The following is a 25,500-nucleotide window of genomic DNA, read 5'->3' on the forward strand; positions in this document are numbered from 1 at the left end:
GAAGTGGTCCGTTGTCACCACCTGCAGAACCACTCCTTTATTGGGGGTGTCTTGCTAATTGCCCATAATTTCCACCTGTGGTTTATTCCATTTGCACAACAGCATGTGAAATGTATTGTCAATCAGTGTTGCTTCCTAAGTGGACAGTTTGATTTCACAGAAGTGTGATTGACTTGGGAGTTACATTGTTGTTTAAGTGTTCCCTTTATTTTTTTGAGCAGTATATTTATTACTTCCATTATTTTAGATTTGTGTGTATTGTTGTGAATAGTTAGATATTACTACACTGTTGGATATACAGTGGTTTGTCCTTTAAAAGTTGCAGCGTACTGCAGCATAACTTGCATGGTGCTGCAGAATTCAATGGCACGTTATTTAAGTGTGAACCACTGGTACCATTAGTGCTAGTTTGACCACCAGAGGGCATCTTTGAGAAGCATTTGATAGCCTTCAATAATGGCTGTACTAGAGATTTTATAAACCTTGTTTTGTAAGAACATTGTATATGGGACTGATTTTAGGAAATGTAACTTAATTCATTTAATTTAATATTATGGTGTTTCTATTCCAAGAAAAACAAAAAACCTCTGGGTGTCTGTTAGGATGGAATGGAAAATATGTCGCTGTACAATGTGACAGTCGGGAGTAGGCTACAGTGCGGGGCTATTTATCTAAGGAATCACCTTATCTTGCGGGCACGCGGGAGACCAGGGTTCAATTCCCCGACTGGGAGGAAGGAGTAGGCTGTCCTTGTAAATGAGAATTTGTTCTTAACTGATTCCATGTGTTATTTTAAAGTTGTGATGTATTCACTATTATTCTACAATGTAGAAAATAGTCAAAATAAAGAAGAACCCTGGAATGAGTATGTGTGTTCAAAATTTTGAGTGGTACTTGCTTAATTAATTTGACTTATGGTGTTTCTGTTCCAAGAATAACGAATAAACCCTCTGGGTTTCCGTTAGGATGGAACTTCATTACGCTCTATAAATAAGACCTACACCACTTTTAACAGCACATTACTCAACACTAGTGAGACTCATGTTGCCTACAGTATATTGAAAAATATGACGTGACTCTCCGCCAATAATTACATAAAGAGGATTCTAAATTAAAACCAAAAGCCGCCTCATGGGTCTCCCGGTGGCGGCTGGCACAGGTATCTTGAGCAATGCATTTTGCATTGCGATGCGGCGACTTAGACAGCTGCACCACTGAGGCCCCATCCACAAATACAGAGATGTGTTGGTAAAGGAATATTGTTCTGCTAATAGCCCATAATGAGCTTTTATAATATTGTACATGGTGTCCAGGTCAGGATAACCAAAAAATGTCTTTATTAAAGACTATATCAGAAGAAATGCTGTTTTTTTTTTTTTTTTTGATCCAAAGCCATGAATCAGTGAGTCGCTCAGCCTTATGTAGGTACCGACTATATGACTGTGCCATCAACTTGATAATCTATAACCATATTTTGTTATTTTGTTTTCAAAAAACAACAGTTAGCGATTTGTCTGAATAAAGGCCAAAATAATGTTTGTAAAGGTCAAAACATGTATTTCTGTTTTTAGAGGGAGAGAAAAGCTGGGCCAATTGTGCGCAGCCCTATGGGACACTCCCAATCACGGTCTGATGTGATACATAATAATAATACTAACTTAGAACCTAACATAGAAATACATTTGATTCTCGTTTCTCCCCCTACTCTCCATCTAAGCAAGTCTATTGTACCGCTACTTGCTAGAACAGTGGGAACGTTTCCCTAGTCAGCGCCATTATTAGTGCAATGCCCCTTAAAGAGTTGCTCTGTGTTACCCAGTGTGGCGGGGTGGGGGTCCACCCCCTTTCCTCCTCCTCCCTTCCCCATGGGCTAGGTCTGTCTTCTGTGCGGGGCTCTGAGACCCATCCCGTGCCCCATGCACTCGTGTCTTGAACCTCGCGCGCTTTCAGTGGATACAGCTGGAGAACTGCAAGGCAATCCCATTGTGCGCCACTCGGGAGCCATGACCAATATTACCAATACATATTGTCCTGCTAATAACAGGGTTAATACTATCTGAGAATATCCAAGGGGCTTTTTATATCATTTTAAATGAATAAGAATTGCTTTGTTTAAAAATATATATATTTTGGAGATTTCGTTTTCAAATAACATAAAATGAGCAATGGGGTAAAGGCCATTCTTGAACATGGGGTGAGACATTGTTACGAATTTGTAAATAAAGCCAGTTTGTTATTTAGAATTGTTTTTAGAGGAAGAGAAACCAAAGTCATCCCATGGGTCTCCCAGTCGAGGCCGGCACAGGTATTGAACCAGCATCTGTAGCAATACAGCTTGCACTGAAATGCAGTGTCTTAGACCATTGTGCCACTCAGGCGCTGTACACCATGACCGGTTGGGAGTGGACTACAGTAAGAGCGAAATAACTTAACAAAATAAAATAATAAAAGCCTTCGTGTACCAACAGTTTTAGTAAGTAGTACTGAAGTCGTGCAGTTATCAGTTTCTATTTAGATTTATTTCGCCCATTCATTGTCAGTTAGAGACACAGTTGGACCCAAAAGCATAATTAGTGCTCTAACTTCCCTTTGTGCTGGTCTGGAGCAATGAAGTGGTGATGCAGGGTACCGTACTTAACCACAAATTACCTCTACGTACTGATGCATAATCACAAAACATTTAGTGGAGCAACCACTGTAGGAACACACATTTCACTCAATAACATCTGCTAAATATGTGTATGTGACCAATACAATTTGATTTGGCACTGGAGCGAATTTTGCAACCTCTGTCTCTGTTTGCCAGCCTGTTTCACATGGGCCTCTATTTTTATAGGGCCCTAATTAAGGAGCTGTTCAAGTAGGAGCTGTGATTCTCCATTCTAAAGTCTCACCCCAAGCCTCTGTGTGCTTTTGTCTTGAAATAAATCTAAAGGGAGGAGGCTGGCAGAGTGCACAATCCAATCTTTTTTTCTTAACCCATAGCTTGCTTTCCTTGCTTATTCATGTGCTTACCCGCATGGGAAGAGTTTCTTCAGCATTGTATTCTTCTGTCTTTATTTTGGGAGGTATTCTTTTCAAATGGGTAAACTGTGGGTGGCCAGCCTTGGCCGTTCTGGACAGTAATCCTGTACATTAGAGAGCAGACTCCTTTATTTTGTACCTGTAGGTATTTATTCCCTAATGCACCAATTAGTTTTTCACTGACTGTATTTACAATGGAGAACCAGCAGAATCGGTGACCTTCTTAGAGAGTGGTCTGGAACACACCAAATTTAATGAAGCGAACGACCCGTTAATGATGAATGGAGAAATGCGTAATGCTCTGAGCTTGGGGTTACTTGACCACTCATGCTAATGTTGTCGTGCTGCGTCACCTATTAGTCACGCACTTCCTTCTAAAAAGTCAGGGTACGAATTGAGAAACTGTTTATTTTGCTGGAAAGTATACTTGCGTCATGGCACGATTTCAAAGCAATGTGGTATTCCAGAGAACAAGTTAATAATCTCTGGAAAGATCTGTAATGTTGTGTGTTTTGTTCATGTAATTCATGCTAATATTTGGTTGTTGATCAAGCCCTCAATTGTGACTCGTTTCAGGAAACTAAGTGTATGTCGCGTGTCACTGTTTCACAGGAGAGCCATTTGCGAATATACTTCTTTTTTTTGTGTGGCAGAAATGACTTCTGGAACATGTGTACTTTCATGTGCCTTAATAACAAACTTGTATGCCATCTGTAAATAAAAAATACAGTTGTTAAATTATGAGGCTAGTTGGTTTAACTACGGAAAAAGACAGGAACCTTCCGCTAACCATGATTGGTTGAAATAATGAGTGGGCTGGACATCCCGAGAGATGAGTTCGGATTGGTCTGCTACGTTTGTCTGTAATATAAGCTTGCTAGCTAACATCGAACCTGGTTGGTTAGCTACCTGCAGATTCATGCATGGTAGTAACATTGAGTTGTGATTATGGTTCATTGCTAGCTACATATCTAAACGGAAGACTCCATTCTGCAAGTAACCATTTCAATACAATGTTCATGTCACTGCGACAATTGTCGTTAGACAGGGTGCGTTCGTAAATCCTCTCTAGCTATCTACTCTGACTTCAGAGCACTCTCGTCTGAGTGTACCAGAGCGCATAATAATTGGTGAATTTACAAATGCTAAACACCCATTGAATATGGCCGGTGTCAGTAAATGTCTGCAAAAAAAGCGTAATTCAATTGTTGCCAGCAGCACAGTTAATCACCAACGCTCTGGATAGCAAAAACAGCCTAACCAGCTCTGCTAGGGCGAGTAACATTATCAGTGAGCTGTTCTCTCATTTGTGTCTGGAAGTAGCTAGCAAGTTAGCTTGGGTGCTTTGCTGCGGTGATTTTCAGGCTTATGAGGGTGTGAACAATGCTGAATGTGTGTACCTGGTTAAATAAAGGTAAAATAAAAAAAGACAAAGAGGAGCGCTCCAGTACATCTACCAAAACATTCAAGGGACATTTTCTCAAAAGTGAAGTCGCAAGTTTATCAATTTTCAAAGCAGAATTACTTTCCCATTGTTCCTCAAATGCAGTGTATGACCTACCATTTTCTAGCTCTGAGTCTCTAGTCTTATCCAATGTAAAAAACACCATTTCAAATGTTGCTACATAAGATCAAACTGGTCGGTCACAAATGACTACCATTCACTCCTTGACCCAGAATGCCCTGCGCCTCTCATTTGAAAGTGAATGGTTAGCATTGTCATTAGCATTAAGGCTAATGCTAACTGGATTAGCATATCCTCCTTAGAATATTTCTGAACACACTGCTTGAGGTTCACTTCCACCCTCTAGTTTGTAGTAGGCTAATAAGTGTGTACAACTATCGGGCAAAACAGACTGGGTTTGCTTAGATTGTCGACAACATGGAAACTATATTTTGTCTCAGTCTCTCAAATACATCTTAGTTGTTGTTTAGCTAGCTAGCGAATTTTAGCCATATTAGCGTTGACATGAAATCAGTCAAAACGACATGGTATCAACAAGACAAAACTAGCTGAAACGAACCACCTACGATTCCCCACATGGCAGGTTTTGTGTCATTATGCCCATCTGACCGTTCAGAATCATAACGCACAGCTTCCGGCCACATTGATGCACGCGCATTTGATGTCAGCCAACCTGTCTATCTAGCGCAAATCATGTTAGAGGTTCACTCTGCAAACGAGGGATGATGCCGTAAACATATTACCTTCTTTGCAGTTGGGCATCAAAATTAAAAATCTCTCTTCTTTTGACTTGCCAGCTATTGCCAGATTGTGTTTTCCTTGCTCCCTTTGTCTTGTCATATATTAGGGCTGTGGGGATGTAAGCTCCCAGTATCTTTGAACAGCACTGGAAGCCCAGGAGGATTTGTGGTTGTCAGTGTGGGAGCCGAACGGCACAGTCCTGGAGTCTCCACTCTTTCATCCTCCATTTCATCTCCTTTTTCTTTTAGAAGCCACCGAGAAAATTGTGTGAGAATGTTTTGAGCAACAGCTCAAACTAGTACGCTACACATGTCCCCTGCTGGTGTTTCCCTGGTTTCCAAATCCCAACCAGCTCTATGTAATGCTATACTGTTGGCCACACTGATGGGGTGTAATTGTTGTGTACACAAGGAATGAGCCATAATGAGTTGCTCTGTTGGCTGGATGTAAACCTAGACAATCCGTTAAATCTGCTGGAGCATTTGTGTTGACCCTAGTGATCCAGTTCCAAGGTGCTCCCTCGGATAGCATGGGGGCGATGGAATGCTGTGCTGTCCCAGCTCTCAGCTGTGGGCTCTGCGAGCGACTGGTGCCAGACAGTTCCAACACAACTCTTGTTTTGGATGAATCAGGCCTTGACTGTGAGTTTGCTTTCTAGCCCTTCGTCCGCTTATGGAGATATTGCGCTACATTTCATTACATCACGCCACAGACACCAGCCTAAGCACGATGCACAATATATAACCCAGGGACGTAGAGTATCGAAAAACACACTTCACAAACACTTGTCTACCTCTCCACTCATGAATATGGGTGCTGTTTCTTTATAGCAGCTGTCCTAGTAGGACAGCAGCTGTCCTACTTTTCCCCCTCCCTATCTCGTTCCCGTGCGTTGTTGCTCATTAAAAAAAGACTTCAGCGGCCGAGTCTCATAGAGGAGGCATTCCTACAGGCGTCTCCTCAAAGTCTCTGGCTGTAGAGAGGAGGGCGTGTCTACAAACAGGTGTCCTTATCCAGCTTGTTGAGCTAGCGTAGTGTTAGCACGCAGCTGACAGGATCCGCAAGCTATCTATGCCTCATTAAAGTGAGAGGCAAGTTAATGAGGACAAGACATGCAGGGGAGGATCTAATCAGTGAGATAGGGGAGCGAACCTGCAAGTAAGTGTTTAGTTGGACAGTAGTTTTTTTACCAAGTATTCACACAAAAATAGACGTGATTGTGTCTCAATGTAATCACGGTATAAAATAAGATTTTTATTAAAATACAATCACTTTTTGGGCTTAATTGTGGTCAATTTGCAGTGTACAAGTTATTTTCCAGCCACTGACAAAAATCGGCCTGCGGATGAATGTAGTTCCCTTCCCCCTGGTGTATACCATGTGTATCCTGTACCACTAAACTTGGTAGCCCGACACCAGTCGTGTACTTTTTCAAAACAGGTTAGCAGTGAGAGATCAGTGGTAGGCAAGGATTAGATGTAACTTATCTGGCAAACGACATCGACAAGGCACACCGGGAGGTTTATGTGAGACGCCTTTGATAAATCACTTATTGATTTGTACTTGTCAGTGTGCAGATCACCTACAGTGGAAGTGGGGGAGAAAGGAGTGACCTAACTCTTGGTTCAGCTAACATTTTCTCCATCCCACTCTGCACATCAGGCCCTTGCCCAACACACCTCGAAGCAATGAGTCATCCTAGGCAAAGTCGCTGAGCCATTGCACAGATGCACTGCAGAGGCCATAAAGATAATTAATTTCACCGGCGGCCTCAACCGAAGGAAGTTAGAGCCTTTTGTTGCTTTTTATCAGTATAATTTTTCGACCTCAAAGGGAATGTATGATGGCTGCCATTTTGAGATCGCAATAACAGTAATAGTTCTCAATTTATCCAATGAGGAAATGTGGGACAATAAGGCTGTCTGAATAATTAGTACCCGTTGTAAAACAACTTTCTGTTTCCAGCTGATAGGCTACGTCAACTCAATCACATTGTAATGCTCTCTTAACAAAATAATTGCTTGCCTGGATTTAGTATTCATACTGGGCATAGCAAAATTGAAATGTTGTATCTTGAATTTAAGTTGAATCATAACCCTATTCTCCCCTGTGTATCTGTTCTGTGACAGTTAAAGCTCACAGAGAAGTGTTCTGGAGTTAGTGGGAAGGTGTGGACAAGCTGTCGCTGCAATGACTTGTTGGCTGACATTCTGTGGGGGGGGCAGCAGATTGTGTACCGAACTGCATTGATTTGAGTGAAATATCCTTTTTGTCAATCCACCAAATTTGAGGGGCCTTGTCCAAGCCTGGGAGAGACTCCACTCCCTTCCTTGCTCCAACATCTCTCCTATCGCTCCCTCTGTCATCCATTAATTTATTAATTCAGTTATTTCTGGGGCAGCCAGCTTCCCATGTCAGCCAGCCATACCAACAGTCCCAGATCTATTCACCAGGTCTTTCCCTCCCCACGTCAGCTTCCATAAACTAAACGATGGGTTTACCATTGTTTTGGTGCAGGAGTATCTGCAGCAATACATAGCCAGGCATGTCTGAACATGTCTCGAGAGCTCAGAATTAGAATAGATGGATAATCAATCATTCCTGACAGTTTTGTCTGTGATATAAAAGGGACCAACCAACCTAATATGGATAGATTCTAAAGGTGTTTTCACATAATCCTGCATTGGAACAAACAACCACAGAGGCTTCATAATGCTGCTCATTGGGCATCGAGGAACCAGTCAATGGTCAATGAGAAGCATTATTATGAAGCATGTGGTTTTGCTGGCAAATTAGCTATAATCAGCATTGAAATGACTGTACGCGTTGGAGGGACAGCGATTCTTTTCAGCCTTTTCAATTGTTTTTCACCTGGGGATCCTCTTCAACGCTGACCTGTATGGCAAAAATGGGAAATCAAATGTATTTATGAAGCCATTTTTCCATCAGCAGATGTCACAAAGTGCTATACAGCAACCCAGCCTAAAACCCCAAACAGCAAACAAAGCAGATGTAGTGGCACAGTGGCTAGGAAAAACTCCATAGAAAGGCTGGAATCTAGGAAGAAACCTAGAGGAACTAGGCTCTGAGGGGTGGTCAATCCTCTTCTGATTATAAGAGTACATGGCCAGGTAATCCTGGGGCATGGTCCTATGGCTCAGGTCCTCTAGGAGGGTAGAGGGGAAAAAGAGAATTAAAGGGGTCATACTTAAATTTACACAGGACACCAGATACTGTATAAATGACTACCCCCCCCCCCCCCCGGTACATAGACTATTGCAACATGGAGGCTGAGACACAAAGGGGTCGGGGGACACTGGCCCCGTCCAGCGATACCCCCAGACAGGGCCAACCAGGCAGGATAAAACCCCACCCATTTTGCCAAAGCACAAAAGTGAGGGACACTACTTCAGGGATATCAACGGACCACCAACTTACAACCCGGAGACAAGGCTGAGTATAGCCCACAAATATCTCCTCCACCGCACGAGCCCGAGGGGGCGCAGAACCGGACAGGAAGATCACGTCTGTGACTCAACCCACTCAAGTGACGCACTCCTCCTAGGGACAGAATGGAAGAGGCAGAGAATCCTAGTGGAGAGAGGGGAGCCGGCCAGGCAGAGACAGCAAGGGCAGTTTGTAGTTCCAGTGCCTTGCACATTTACCTTCGCACCCCTGTCCAGACTACACTCATAGGACCTTCTATAGAGATGAGTCTTCAGTAAAGTCTTAAAGGTTGAGACCTAGTCTGCGTCTCTCACATGGATAGGCAGACCATTCCATGAAAATTGAGCTCTATAGGAGAAAGTCTTGCCTCCAGCTGTTTGTTTAGAAATTCTAGGGTCAATAAGGAGGCCTGCGTCTTATGACCGTAGCGTACATGTAGGTACAGTGAGGAGAACAAGTATTTGATACACTGCCGATTTTGCAGGTTTTCCTACTTACAAAGCATGTAGAGGTCTGTAATATTTACCATAGGTACACCTCAACTGTGAGAGACGGAATCTAAAACAAAAATCCAGAAAATCACATTGTATGATTTTTAAGTAATTAATTAGCATTTTATTGCATGACATAGGGTAGACAATTGTTTTAAATTCCAGTGTAGACAATTTTGGGGCTTCATCATGAATCATTGAAATGTACAGCTATGTGTCATCCGCATAGCAGTACAAGTTGACATTGTGTTTCCGAATGACATCGCCAAGTGGTAGAATATATAGAGAAAACAATAGTGGTCCTGAACCTTGAGGAACACCGAAGCTTACAATCTTTTCGACAGATATCTAAACCAGGCAATAACTTATCCGTGTAGACCAATTAGGGTTTCTAATCTCTCAAATAATGCGGTGATTGATGGTGTCAAAAGCAGCACTAAGGTCTAGGAGCACGAGGAAAGATCCAGAGCCTTGGTCAGACTCCATTAAAAGGTAATTTACCACCTTCACAAGTGCAGTCTCAGTGCAATGATCGGGTCTAAAACCAGACTGAAGCATTTCATATACATTGTCTTCAGGAAGGCACTGAGTTAATGTGCAACAGCATTTTCAAAAAAAAAAGAGGAATGGGCGATTCGATATAGGCCGAATTATTATTATTATTATTATTAATATTATTATTATTATTATTTATTTTTTAAATATATTTTTACATTTATTTTAATTTTAAATTATAAAAATAAGATGAGGGAAAAAGGAAACCGCACACTGCTCTTGATAGTATCACCGATTCTTAATAAGCTTACTTATCGGCCTCACGGCTTCATCAGAGCTTTTGTGAGTTTTTTTAAATTAGCACCCTTATGTAGACCTACCTCCACCCACATCCGTTCCTCACATCGAAGGGGGTTGGAGGCGAAGGAAAAACAAACAAGTGCTACCAAATATAACAATATGCATTTCATAAATATTACAAAAGTGTATAAATAAGGCGTATTAAACACGTCTGTAAAATCTCATTAGTCATAGGTCTAGTTAGTTAATTAGTCATAGTCATTACATCATACGAAAAACGTCAGAATAATCTTCAAGAGACACATATTTCATGTTCAAATTCACAACATAACATACAGGCATTTCATCATTATGTCCTTTAGGAAATAATGTCTGGAGGGTGAAAATCCCAAAACATTCTCTTTTACTCAGAGTATGATTAATATCTCATCCACTGTCTGATATCTTAACTTTCTCTATGCCACAAAATCTAAAGGTAGAAATGTCATGCTTCAGGTCATTGAAATGTACAGCGACTGGATAATCCCTATCAGTTCTCCTGATTGAACTTTTATGTTCACTGATTCTCTGTTTGGGAGAGCGGGTGGTTTTACCGACATAACAGAGTCCACATGGACATTTAATAATGTAAATAACATTGGTGGTGGAACACGTAATAATGTGATTTATTTGGAACCGTTTTCCTGTGTGTGGGTGGCAGAAATATTCACACTTTATCATGTTGTTGCACTGTGCGCATCCTCTGCATTTATAGCTACCATTTGGTAGAGGGCATAAAAGAGCTTGGCTAATTTTATTTTGTGGCTGGCAGTTGGCACGAACCAATTTATCGCGTAGATTGCGACCTCCTATACACAAGTGGTGGATTTTTAAATTCAGCCGGCAAAGCTGGGTCCGATGATAAAATATGCCAGTGTTTCTTGACCACACCTCCCACTTTTCGCGAATTCAAAGTATATGTAGTTGTGAACATTACAGAGTGTTCTTTGGCTTTAGTGGGTCTTTTTTTGCAGCAGTTCATCTCGTGTTTTTTTCCGATGCCAAATTATGAGCTTCATCCACACATTGTGAGGGATAGCCTCTTCTTAGAAACCTCATGCAGATCTCCGCTGCCTTTTCTAGATAATCCTCTGTGGAGTGGCATATACGCCACAGTCTAAAAAACTGGCTTCTTGGAGGTCCTCTTCAATGGCTCAGGGTGGAACCTGCAAATTAGATTGTTCAGATGTGCGAGTGCCTTTTGATTTATTTTTCAGGAGGCTTTATTGCTGTCACTTTTTGAGTTTTGTACACAATCGGTGGATAGGGAACCATTTATTATGTTCAACATTGGAGGGCCATGCACTGGAAGTAACTTTTTCAGTAGTTTAGTTGGAATAGGGTCCAGTGTGCAGCTTGACAGTTTGGAGGTAGGTCATGTCTATTTTCATGAATGTGTCAAAAGATACAGGATTAAACAACGTGAGTCTCCATTGATCCTAAATCCTGGAAGCTCTGTGCAGACTCAGGACAACTGAGCTTTGTAATTTGCTTTCTAATGATCCTGATCTTTTTGTCGAAGTTCATGAATTTATCACTGCTGAAGTGAAAGCCATCCTCTGTTGAATGCTTTGTTTTAGTTAGCTTCACGACAGTATCAGAAAGAAATGTTGATTTGTTGTTCTCCTCAATTCGTTTGAAAATATAGGATGACCTAGCAGCAGTGAGGGCTCTTCGATATTGCACGGTACAGTCTTTCCAAGCTAGTTGGTGGAGCGCCATTTCCGGTAACATTTTCTGGAAGCTTCCTTTCTAGCCTCTGGTATTTTCTGTATGCCAGGGATCACATTTTTGTGACAACTGTTTTTAGTGTTGCGACTGCATCTAGGGTATTACGCAAGGTTAAATTTAGATTCTCAGTTAGGTGGTCAACCGATTTTTGTACTTTGGAAGGGCATCTAGGAATCTTTGTTGTCTGAGAACTTATAGAATGCTTTTAATGATCCTTGGTTGGGGTCTAAGCAGATTATTTGTTGCGATTGTAAACATAATAAAATGGTGGTCCGATAGTCCAGGATTATAAGGACAAACATTTAGAGCCACAATATTAATTCCATGGGACAAAACTAGATCCAAGGTTTGATTGTGGCAATGAGTTGGTACGGAGACATGTTGGACAACACCTGAGTCGATGACTCCAAAAGCCTTTTTGAATGGGTCTGTGGACTTTTCCACGTGAATATTGAAGTCACTTAAATGTGAATATCTACCATAATTACAAGGTCCGATATAGGATTTCAGGGAACTCTGTGAGGTGCGCTGTATACGGCCCAGGAGGCCTGTGAACAGTAGATATAAAAAGTGATTGAGTAGACTGCATAGATTTTATGACTAGAAGCTCAAAAGACAAACGCTGTCATTTTTTGGGGTAAATTGTAATTTGATGTCGTAAATACGGGATATGGTCACTAGTGTAACCAGGAGCATGGATGCAAACTAGTAAACTTTCGGCAAAAATGTGCCGTTTTCAATCCAACATCGGTGGGGCGGGGGGGTTGAAAGGCAGTTTACCAGTTAAAACCTCTTATGGCTGCGATCCCTGTACAGGGATCAACATCAGGGGAAATTTCAGTGACAACTAAAAATACAACGTCGTAACATTAAACATTCTTGAAAATGCAAGTGTCTTACATCCTTCAAAAGATTAGAATCTTGGTAATCAAACTGTCTTCCGATTTTAAAATAGCTATTACAGAGAACAAATACCATGCTTTTGTTTGAGAAGAGCAATCAACAACAAACATTTTCCGCCATGACAGTTTTTACACATTCACATCTGAAGGTAAAATTACGACTTACATTCTGATATCTTGCTCTTATTTCTCTTCCTGAGGGTCCCAGTGATCAAATGAAGTGCCGTTTTCTTTGATAAAATAAATTTTTATAGCCTAAATCGAAACATTTTGTAAACCGTTTGTGCCGTGAATTCCATCTCTATCAATTTTTTACGGAGCATTCGACGTAATTACATACGGTAAACCATCGTTTATCTAGTCATGGTTGGTTTCAGTGCAGTCCTCTGGATGTTTGCAACACAGCCAAACATCCTTTTTTTTTTTTTTGCGGGGAGCATTGACCGAAGTGAACTGATTTGAAGACAACGAACAAGCGAAGCTTCATTGCTTGACTGTATTTCTGCCCAATGACCACTGATCTTCTTGAAATCTAGCTGGGTCGATAGCCAATGAGCTGAGGTAAACGCCAGTATGTAATGGTTTTGGGTTGGACCACCGTTCCTTGTTTGTAAATGCACGTGTAATGAACTCCATTCTCACCTTGACTATCAGAGGAGTTGCTGTGAGGCTTGTTACGCGCAGCAGTATTTCGAAAGTTGTATTTTCAATGATTTCATTGAAGATATCATGGCGAATAAATCAGGAAAAGCGAAGTCAGTCTAAAGTGAAGAAGTGAAAGTGAGACAGATTTTTTTGTTTGAGGAATCTTTGAGTGTTATGATTCAAACAGGAACTGAGGAGCTGTTTCTGCAAGGACAGAAAATACTTCTGGACGGGTAAGTGCTAATGCCGTTTTATGAAATATATATATATATATATATATATATATATATATATATATATATATATATATATATATATATATATATTTAGCATTTTGCAATGAAATGTGTGGTTTGTTTGTGTGTGTGTATATATGTGTGTGTATTCCGTGTCAGATATATATATTTTCCATGTCAGATTATATTTTCCATTTTTTTATTCAAATGGAAAGGAGTAGAACAGCAAACGCACATGGCCACTGCGCCTGCTACTCCTCTCCATTTCCATATGAAATAGCCATTGGGTGCTGTTCAGTAGAGGGCAGGCCCACACCAATGGCCGGTGTTGAATGGAACAGCACTTCACCTTAGTGACTGTTCCCTCTGCTCTATACAATACACATGTTTATTTTATGTGATGATAAAAGGCTCATACAATACAAATATTTTTTTTAAATATTTTCTTTCACAGTGATAGCAACTTCGATTGGGAGCTCTCTGTGCCAAGCTGCCCGCTCTACCTCTGCCCCCAGTGGTGTTCATATGCCACGGTTCATTACTGCAGGCATGACTGTGCTTCAGGGCCAAAAGGCCACAGCATGGAGGCGTCGTGTCGCATGAACTGCACCACTTGTTCAGTTTGCCTCTGCTTTACATCAGAAAGAGACTGCTATGGGACATGGCACAGGCAGCAAAATATTGTGTTAGAGGACTTCCAAAGGGTGTACTGTTTCCAATTTTTTTTTTTCTATTATCAAAAATAAAAATGTGTGTGTGTTAGAATTGCTTTTTGATATGTTGTATATAGTTATTTGCACTGTTGTATATAGTTATAGGTCATTTCACCAATTCGACCACTTGGGTACATTTGGGCAACTTGTGTGGGACACCTGGGTGACTTCATGCTAAATGTCATGTAGCTCACCCATTCCTGAAGTTATCAGTCTGAAACTTTGCACACCTACAGTTGCCATCTTGTGTTAGAAGGTTGGGTGGGTGAGAAGGTGATGAAGCGTACTTCATGAGCTGTAACCGAAAAACAACTGGCATTTGGAAAGTTTGAGGTGAGGGAGAAAGTGTGGCGGAACAAGTATTGTGAGCATTGTTGCTAGCAAGTATCTTGCTAGCTGGATCGAATTATCAGTTTGCTAGCCAGAGAAATGTTGAGCAACATTAGCCAAATTTACTGATCAAAGAATTGAGTTCATGGTGTGAAAATTAGCTGGCAAATAAAGTCAGACAGCTGACGTTAGCTAGCCAACGTTACAACATCAGATGAGCTAATGTTAGTAACCTAACCAATTCGCTATAATATTAACTGGTAACGTTATATGACTCTTTGCCGTTCCTCAAGTTATAACGTGTTAGTTGCTTACTGGACCCTGGCAATCTGTGTGACATGTTAACTAGCTAACGCACTATCTACTATCTGAACGAATGTTTTCCCTTTACAGTATGTGATTTTCATTTTCAGAATGAGAGAATTAGGTGAAAATGAGAAGTTGCTTGTTGAACAAGTGTAGCTGGAGCTGCGCCTGGCTTAAGCTGGATGCCACTAGGTGAAAGGAACAGCACACACTCATTTTTTCAATACAGTGGATAAAAAGGGTTATACCAGATGTACTCTCTGCCTGAAAGAGGTCAGTTATGCCAACGCAGGGTATCATGCTCTGCTGGCACATTGTAGAGTAGATCTCCATAGGCAGAAAGTGTACAGTGCAGTGTAGCCCACGATATTGCATTGGTTGTGTTGAACTTGACAGTAACACGTGTGTGAGTGAGGGGGATTATTACATTTTTTAGTCTGAACGTGATCTTTTGCTCGATTTTGATTTCTACTGTAGTGGCCACTGTAAAAGAGCAAAAATAGAATTTAGATGTGTGTGGTCACAATCGTTCTATTATAAAGGGTGTCATGGCTAACTGCAATATTAATGTACTGTTTTTTTCTCAAGGCTTGAGTGTCATTAGGAGTAAAGTCTAGGCAACAAATAACATTACATCTGTTAAGCTGCGAGTTAGGTTCACATTAAACACTTCATTTTACAGAGGCTGATCATTTAGATCATATTCTTTGTTTAATTAGTTAACCTTCATTTCCCCTGAGCAGGGAATTTTTTTAGTGCAAAAAAAGTGTCACCTTTTTGGGCCCTCACCAGTTTGCATCCCTGCAGAAGGAGAGGCCTCATTTAACACTAAATTCATCAGGTTTGAGCCATGTTTCAGTCGGGCCAATCACATCAAGATTATGATCAGTGATTAGTTAATTTACTATGACTGCCTTGGAGTTGAGGGATCTAACATTGAGTAGTCCTATTTTTGAGATGTGAGATTTCACAATTTCTTCCAATAATGACAGAAATGGAGGTCTTTATTCCAGTGAGATTACGAAGGCGAACACCGCCATGTTTAGTTTTGCCCAACCTAGATCGAGGCACAGACATGGTCTCAATGGGGATAGCTGAAATGACTACACTGACTGTGCTAGTGGCAGACTCCACTAAGCTGGCTGGCCAACAGCCTGCTGCCTGGCCTGCACCCAATCTCATTGTGGAGCTAGAGGAGTTAGACGGGGCTCTATGTTGATTGATAAGATGAGAGCACCCGTCCAGCTAGGATGGTGTCCGTCACTCCTCAGCAGGCCAGGCTTGTTCCTGTTTGTGGGGTCTCTTCCCATTTTTGGTTTATTTTCCCACTTCCTAACCTTTTACGTTAGATATGAAACTTGCATCGAGTGTGTGCTATAGCAGAAAAGGGACCAAAATCTGACAAGGGATTTGTCACTTTTCTGGCACAAGGTTATATTGGCACACAAAGGAGACGGTTGGTAGTGATTGGACAGAGGTGAGCCTGGCCTAAACACCATTCCTGACTACATTTAAGGAGATAATTGCTGAGTCACTCCCAACAGTGAGCCCATTGATAAAGCTAGCTACCTGTTGCATGACCGTATGAGTGGAGATGAAAGGATTTGATTGAAGCTTTGTTGTCACAAGCTGTATTTGATTAAGCCCAATGTTCAATCTGTGGGGATGTTTTAGACCAATCAAAGGGCCACTAAACAACCATAAACGTAACATTTTGTCGGCTACAGTATACTTACAGTTCATTCTCGTTATTTTATTATCTCCTCAATGATGGCAAAGCATAATTCAGCATCCTTACCATTTAGGCTACTCTACAAAAACAAGCACACTCGTGCTTTTCATTGTAGTTGTTTTCTCTCTCAAGACAATCATATTAGTCATGCTTTTATACACTTTTTTTTTTAGTTTAGTGGTGTCTCAGGGTTTGTAGCCTTTGTCTGCATATCCTGTCCAAATCCTTTCTGAGCTACTGCATTCTGAGCATTTAATTTAAGCAACCAACTGCTTCATCACTGCTTTCTGAGTACTCGCGCTTTCTTTGTCGCTCTCGTTTATCCCCCCCCTGTCTCTCTCTGTATCTCACACTTTATTTTCCACACAGGCAATGAATGGTGCCTACGCTCTCTTCACTGTCCTTCCTGCTGGCTTTCACTCCTCTCTCGATCTCAATGTATTGTAGGGCCTCTTTGTTACCATCTTTCTCTTGATGTATAAATTAATACATTTAATCAATTTTGGTTGTGACACCTGATTATGATTATTTTACCTCCCAAACATTCTATGCTATTATTATTATATATATATATATATATATATATATATATATATATATATATATTTGTTTTTATCGGAAAGAATTCAGACCCCTTGACCTTTTCCAATTTTTTTTAACATTACAGCCTTAATCTATTTTTTCCCCCTCATCAATCTATACACAATAACCCATAATGACAAAGCAAAAATTGTTTTTTGGACAATTTTGCTAGTTTATATAAAATAAACTGAAATCACATTTACCTAAGTATTCCGACCCTTTACTCAGTACTTTGTTGAAGGACCTTTGGCAGGGATTTCAACCTGGAGCAGGTTTTGATCAGATAAATCTCTGTACTTTGCTCCGTTCATCTTTCCCTCGACCCTGACTAGTCTCCCAGTTCCTGACGCTGAAAAACATCCCCACAGCATGATACTGCCACCACCATGCTTCACCGTAGGGATGGTGCCAGGGTTCCTCCAGACGTGACCCTTGGCATTCAGGCCAAAGAGTTCAACTTTGGTTTCATCAGACCAGAGAATCTTGTTTTGAATCCTTTAGGTGCCTTTTGGCAAACTCCAAGCGGACTGTCATGTGCCTTTTACCGAGGAATGGCTTCCGTCTGGCCACTCTAGGATAAAGGCCTGATTGGCAGAGTGCTGCAGAGATGGTTGTACTTCTGGAAGGTTCTCCCATCTCTACAGAGTAACTCTGGAGCTCTGTCAGAGTGACCATCGGGTTCTTGGTCACCTCCCTGACCAAGGCCCATCTCCCCCGATTGCTCAGGTTGACTGGGCGGCCAGCTCTAGGAAGAGTCTTGGTGGCTCCAAACTTCTTCAATTTAAGAATGATGGCGCCACTGTGTTCTTCGGGACCTTCAATGCTGCAGAAATGTTTTGGTACCCTTCCCCAGATCTGTGCCTTGACACAATCCTGTCTCTGAGCTCTACGGACAATTCCTTTGACCTTTTTGCTTGGTTTTTGCGCTGACATTCACTTTCAACTGTGGGACCATATATAGACAGGTGTGTGCCTTTCCAAATCATGTCCAATTGATTGAATTTACCATAAGTGGACACCAATTTCGAGTCTCATAGCAAAGGGTCTGAATAATGATGTAAATAAGGTTTTTCAGTATTTTTATTTTATTTTTAATTTGCACACAAAAAAAATGTTTTCGTTTTGTCGTTATGTAGATTGAGATTTTAAAACCTTGTCAGCTCGGGGATTCGATCCACCTTTTGGTTACTGGCCCAATGCTCTAACCACTAGGCTACCTGCTGCCCCGTATAGAGAAGCTGTAAGTGTCTAATTGCTTAGGTTATATCCTGAAACCTTTTCATTATTTTTGTTTTTGCGGCCTTGTCTGCTTAGTGCAGTCAGGGTTGCTTTCGTGATTTTTTGCAGGAGACCTGACACCTTAAGCACACAGATCCCGATATCGGTATCAGAATCGACAACATCCAACAAGTCCAAGAACGTTTCTAATCAATCCTCGGGTACCCTAATATGTAAATAAACTATACATTTTAAGAAGGAGAATAGTATAATCAGAGATAAATAACGAAGTGTGCGCCCTCATCCACGCACGCCACAACACTACAATTAAAATGAGAGCCACCTAGAAAAACTCATTCTAGCTCATTTTTCAAAAAACAAGCCTGAAACCCTTTCTGAAGACTAGTGGAAGCCATAGGAACTGCAATCTGGAAGGTATTTCTTTGATTTGCCAATTGGCAGGCATTTTAAATGGTAATTTAAAAAATATTCCGGATGGATTCTCCTTGGGTTTTTGCCTGCCATATCAGTTCTGTTATACTCACAGACAGTATTTTAACAGTGTTAGAAACTTCAGAGTGTTTTCTATCCAATACTACCAATGGTATGCATATCCTAGCTTCTGGGCCGGAGTAACAGGTAGTTTACTTTTGGCACATCAGTCATCCGAATTTTAGGACTAATTCCTAATTGACATATCCAAAGCACATGTCTCTACTACTAGTCTACATATTTTACACAGAGGACAGGGGTCATTCCATATGGATGAATGGAACATTGTGAAGGGCCATTTGTCAAACCAATCACATTTATTTAGTTAAATTGTGATTTTCTAGCATTAAAGGAGAACTTTTCCCAAAAATGACCTTCTGGTATTTATTTCATTAGTCTGTTGTTGACATAGTCCCCAAATGTTTTGCTTGTCAGAAATGTCTCTTGCTTTCACCGCTCGCCCTCTATCCCTCTCTCGCTCTGTGTGTATCTCTCACACTTTACTTTGTCCCCAGGCAATGAATGGTTCATGCGCTCACTTCTTTCTTTTCACTGTGCCCTACCCTCTGTCCTTCCTGCTGGCTTTCTCTGGCTTTCTCTCTTGTTCTCTCCCTCCTCCTCTCTCTCTGTCTTTGCCATGCAGTTCACACCATGTCTATGGCCTTCTGTAATTGCCTATTTGCACAGTTTAAGTTTGTTGATCAGCTTAACCTTTGTCTTGTCTTAAAGCGGAAGATGCCATTTGTAATGTTGAATGGATTGTCTCGTATGTGCGTGTGTGTGTGCTCTTGCGGCACAATTCTATTTGTACCCTTTGGCGTCAGTGTTTGCTGTGATTTACAGGACAGAAAGCATATGCTGGATGCCTCATACGTGATGCACTAGGTCCCAGACGTCCGGCTTTTATAGACTATCTACTGTGGGATTTAACCTCCCATGTAATGTCTGCTACACAGACACACACAACACCCTATTCATTATTCCAAATATTGACGGAATGTTAACATGCTTCATTTGTGCTTGTTTTATAAATGTATACTTGAGTTGTAGCCTCTTTTCCATAATAAAGGAGACTGTGATCTTTCAATGTAGTTTAATCGATAAGTTGAACATATTGAACATAATTAACCTGAATGTTTCATTCTGTATTTATCAATGCCATATCCATGTATTTCAATGTCTGTGACTGCCATGTGGATATTAGTGAAAACTTTCATTTGGTGATGACATTTGTGTCAGAATGGCTGTATGTAACAGATACTTAGTCTGCTATCTGCTGGCCTGACAATACCTCGGATGAGGTCATGCTCTGTAGAGACAGAACCCCGCCCCTCGTTTCACATTGAACATTGAGCTTGTTCACATTAGTGTGGGTCAGCCATGGCAGGAAACACAGTCAACTTTGTCGACAGATCAGATTCCAAACACACACACACACAGCCTTTCTAGGACACCGTTATCCAAATTGCAGCCTCTGTAGTGGTGCAATAATGTGAAGTGGTGCAATACTGTGAAGTGTTGCAGTTCACAGATGTTTTAGGTTGTCACAAATAGACAACCACAAGCATGTGCTCTAAGTGTAATAAAAAGGCATGTTTCTCAAATGCATCACTTTTCCAGTTTACCGCTCAGTAGACAAAAAATAAACAAATCAGAGGCCATTTAGTTAAAAATCATCTGATGGATGCACCATGCCACCCCCTATCCCCTCTTATGGAATCCTAAAAGGCAACCCTGGGATTTGTTGTACTTTTCTCTAGTTCTGTGCTTCCTTCATTAGCTCTGCTCCAGTCTGTAAAATTCCTCCACCCCAGCAGCTGAGGCTTAACTACATGGCTTCACACACTGGACGGTAGCCTTAGAGAGAGAGGATAAGATGTACTTTATTGTCAGTTAACTTAGAGAACAGAAATGTCTTTATGTTCACAATCCAACCCCCCCAAGACACGGACGCATACCGAGGGGCTGGACGCTTTGGGTCTCTTTCTGACAGGGCGATTATACCAGGCACTAGGCAATAAGGCAGAGGTGTGGACTCGAGTCACAAATATTATGACATGCAACTCGACTGACTTTAACACCAGTGACTCGTGACTTAACTTGGATTTGAGCCTTTTGACTCGAACTGACTTGATACCCTCCTCAAGCCCAAATATGAAAAATGATGCTATTAAAAAAAGTGTGCAGCGCATCAACTCTTCATTGAACAGATTACAGTTTGAATCGGACAGCAGCCAATCAAATTGTGCCAGCGGAGGAAAAGTTGAGCGTGGCAGTGCAGAGGAACGTCAGCGGGTGAATTCAGATGGAGCCCTTGGAAAGATGATAACCCAAAGTATTATTTTAGATTATTAAGACGAAGCTGTATCAACAAAAAACCAAACTGCCTTCCCGGCAGGCCTGGTGAGCCAATCAAGTGCACTATAGGCCTACCGCTGGCCAATCGGATTGCTCAGATGCCCGTGTCTGCACTAACGTAGCAGGCATAAAAGAGCTACAGCAAAGTTGATACTGTGAGATTTCAAAACGTTTAAAATATGACTAGAGGGAGACTATCAAATCCAATTTTATTGGTCACATACAGTACACGTGTTTAGCAGATGTTATTGCGGGTGTATGTTTAGCAGATGTTATGTATCGAAATGCTCATGCTTCTAGTTCTGACAGTGCAGCAATATCTAACAAGTAATATCTAACAATTTCAGAACAACTACCTAATACACACATCTAAGTAAAGGAATGGAATTAAGAATATATATATATATATATGGATGAGCAAAATCAGAACAGCGTAGAATAAGATATAATACCGTGTATATACATCGGGAGTTTACATACACCTTAGCCAAATACATTTAAACTCAGTTTTTCACAATAACTGACATTTAATCCTAGTAAAAATTCCCTGTCTTAGGTCAGTTTGGATCACCACTTTGTTTTTGTTTAAGAATGTGAAATGTCAGAATAATAATATAGAGAATGATTTATTTCAGCTTTTATTTCTTTCATCACATTCCCAGTGGGTCAGAAGTTTACACACACTCAATTAGTATTTGGTAGCATTGCCTTTAAATTGAGGTCATTGCTTGGGGTCATTGTCAACTTGGAAGACCCATTTGTGACCAAGCTTTAACTTCATGACTGATGTCTTGAGATGTTGCTTCAATATATCCACATAATTTTCCTCCCTCATGAAGCCATCTATTTTGTGAAGTGCACCAGTCCCTCATACAGCAAAGCACCCTTACAACATGATTCTGCCACCCCCATGCTTCACGGTTGGGATGGTGTTCTTTGGCTTGCAAGCCTTCCCCTTTTTCCTCCAAACATAACGATGGTCTTTTTGGCCATTATGGCAGTTTTTGTTTCATGAGACCAGAGGGCATTTCTCCAAAAAGTACGATCTTTGTTCCCATGTGCAGTTGCAAACCGTGGTCTGGCTTTTTTTGTGGCTGTTTTGGAGCAGTGGCTTCTTCCTTGCTGAGCGGCCTTTCAGGTAATGTCGAAATAGGAGTCGTTTTACTGTGGATATAGATACTTTTGTACCCGTTTCCTCCAGCATCTTCACAAGGTCTTTTGCTGTTCTGGGATTGATTTGCCCTTCTCGCACCAGAGTACGTTCATCTCTAGGAGACAGAACGCGTCTCCTTCCTGAGAGGTATGACGGCTGCATGGTCCCATGGTGTTCATACTTGTGTACTATTGTTTGTACAGATGAACTTGGTACCTTCAGGCGTTTGGAAATTGCTCCCAAGGATGAACCAGACTTGTGGAGGTCTACAATTTGTTTTCTGATGTCAAGTAAAGAGGCACTGAGTTTGAAGGTAGGCCTTGAAATACATCCACAAGGTACACCTCCAATTGACTCAAATGATGTCAATTATCCTATCAGAAGCTTCTAAAGCCATGACATCATTTTCTGGAATTTTCCAAGCTGTTTAAAGGCATAGTCAACTGAGTGGATGTGAACTTCTGATCCACTGAACAGGAAATTTGTGAAGTGGTTGAAAAACCAGTTTTAATGACTCCAACCTAAGTGTTTGTAAACTACCAACTTCAACTGTATAATCTGAGGCAAAGTTGGTTCTTCTGTGGTCAACCCGGACACAAACCAGTAGTTTCTCCCTTTTTTTAAAAACACTTTGTTGTCAATCCCTATGGATATACTGTATTACTTTCTTTCAACCGACTGGCTCGTACAAGTGAACGTCATCTGTTGAGTATTGATTTTCCTATAGAGTAACCCGTGTGGCTTGCTTGGCCACTGCATATTTAATGGTCCATAATGCAATGTGCTCCCAAAGTCATCTGCAGAGATTTGAATTTCTTCGATCGTCCCGTCCCATTCTTTGATCAACACTCCTCCTCGCCCCCTGAACTTCCAGTGTGTTATTCAAGACATCCCGTGTGTATTGGGATTCAGTGATGTCGGAGGAGCAGATGCACTGTCCTCTGGCAAGGTCGGCCATTTTATGGGGATTCTGCTGCATCATGTATTCGTGTGATGCCCGGTCCGCTTGGCCCCTCGCTGCCTGCCTCTCTGGCAGACACACAAACGCGCACACATTTTCTCACTCAGATCACATGCTTTCTCACACACACACACACACACACACACACACACACACACACAGAGAGACATACTCATTTTGACACAAAGTATGTGACACATGCATTAACTCTCACACAGTCACACACACTTATACATTCTGAATGTTTCTGTCTCACTCACTCACTCACTCACAAATAAGTAGAAGTGCGAGTCAACACACGACCTCCCGTAGCACCACATGGCCTCATATGTCCAAAGATTTAAGAAGGGAAGTTGATAGTAGGTTGAATTTGAGTGGTATTATGACACCATGTCCCACTCAATTCATATTAATACCTCCCCCATGAGGTCACACCTCATCACTCACTGAGATGATGCCCCAGTATAGAAGGAAACTGTCTGCCAACTTTTATACAAATCCCGGTACGAGTGAATTCGGAACGAGATCGTTTTCCCTACATGCAACTACACGAGTCTCATTGCACTATAAGTGTTTGTATGTTTGTCGAGTGGGTTCTCTGAAGTACTTGAGCTCCAAATCGGTCAGTAATGGTGCTAACGTCTCACCACCGCTGTCACACACACACACACACACCAGAGCATTAGGGGAGAGTGTGTGTGGCCATCCATCCCCTCCCATTCAGTGCGAGTCGCGTCTGTCGTGACATGTGGGAGTTTATTTCTTCCTTCCATTCTTTTCCTTATCTTTTGTTTCCTCCTGCCATTCTTCCTATGATGTTGCTTCTCTCTGCGTCCGCCTCCCCCCGGATACAGTGCTGCGACATTCAGGGAGGACTGTTCTGTGTGTGTGGGCTTTTCTTTTCTCTTCTTCTGAGTTCATCACGCTTGATCTTGTCCTCCTCTTCTCATGTGTTCCTCGGCTGTCTCTGATTTAATCCTGTCCACAACACCACCATGACAAAATCAGACACTGTTTGACTTTCCTTGTGTTGATGTACTTTAAATGTAAAATTGGCCCTGTGAAGAACACTGCTTTTGTTGATCCTGTAAAATGCACAGCAGTGACCATGAACAGATTGTCCTTGGTTGTCACTATCTCGTTTTGTTGATCCTGTAAAATGCACAGCAGTGACAATGAACAGATTGTCCTTGGTTGTCACTATCTCGTTTTGTTGATCCTGTAAAATGCACAGCAGTGACAATGAACAGATTGTCCTTGGTTGTCACTATCTCGTTTTGTTGATCCTGTAAAATGCACAGCAGTGACCATGAACAGATTGTCCTTAGTGACAACTATCTCGTTGAATAACATTGGCGGATTTCCCTGCCTGCAATCCTTTTCCCATATGATACCAAACTAATGCAATATGGTTCATTGAAAGGCATCTGGTAAGAAACGACCTGTATTCTATTTTGTTGGCATCCCCTGGTAAGGCACTGACATTTCGATTCGTTAAAACGTAGCAACGTGTGGGGTATCTATAGTTTCTGAGGCATTAAAGGTTTCTGGTTTTTGAATGCTTCTGTACATTAGGATTGTTACACCCAGTAGGCTACACCGGGTTTTCTCATAGTACAACGACAGACGTTTTATTTCTATCTCTATAGCCATCTATTGGTACTTGTTGGTGTTGCTTATCTAGCATAGCGGGGGTTAAATTAATTTCATCTGCAGCTCGTTGAATGTGACCCCCCCCGGGCTACAAATGCACAAATAACAGATGATTCTTCTCTTTTCCCCTTGTCAATCTTCCCCCTCACCTTCCTCTCCACACATCTCTTTTCCACTGTCATGCTGTGGCTTTCGCTCTCCCTCGCTCCCTTCCGTCTATCTTCTCCTACCTCTCCACATTCTCCCTCCCTCTCTGCCAGGCTGCTCCTGCAGTGAGTCCGTATCATGGAGGCAGGCAGCGGGGCTGCTGCAGCAGTGGGGAGTGCAGCTCTAGGACTGCTCGGCGCCGCGGAAGCAGCCAGCCATGACATCTCCGACAGGTAAGACCTAGCAGCACGACACGCTCACCTCTACTCTATAGCTGCCCTGGCCGGATGGGGCTTTTCAAACCACAACCTCGCTTTAAAGCAGGTGGAGCTGGATATT

General features: G+C 41.6%; 1 protein-coding gene across 1 annotated transcript in view; it reads left to right on the forward strand.

The window, feature by feature from the left end:
* Nucleotides 1-25,500, forward strand: part of LOC115105423 (rho GTPase-activating protein 32-like) — a 225,765-nt gene that overhangs the window by 51,362 nt on the left and 148,903 nt on the right. The window contains 1 exon segment of the mRNA XM_029627457.2: nt 25,275-25,394. Within this exon segment, the coding sequence (XP_029483317.2) occupies nt 25,300-25,394 (95 nt within the window). The 5' untranslated portion in view covers nt 25,275-25,299.

The sequence above is a fragment of the Oncorhynchus nerka genome, linkage group LG22, assembly GCF_034236695.1.
Source record: "Oncorhynchus nerka isolate Pitt River linkage group LG22, Oner_Uvic_2.0, whole genome shotgun sequence".
In the NCBI taxonomy this organism is placed as follows: domain Eukaryota; kingdom Metazoa; phylum Chordata; class Actinopteri; order Salmoniformes; family Salmonidae; genus Oncorhynchus; species Oncorhynchus nerka.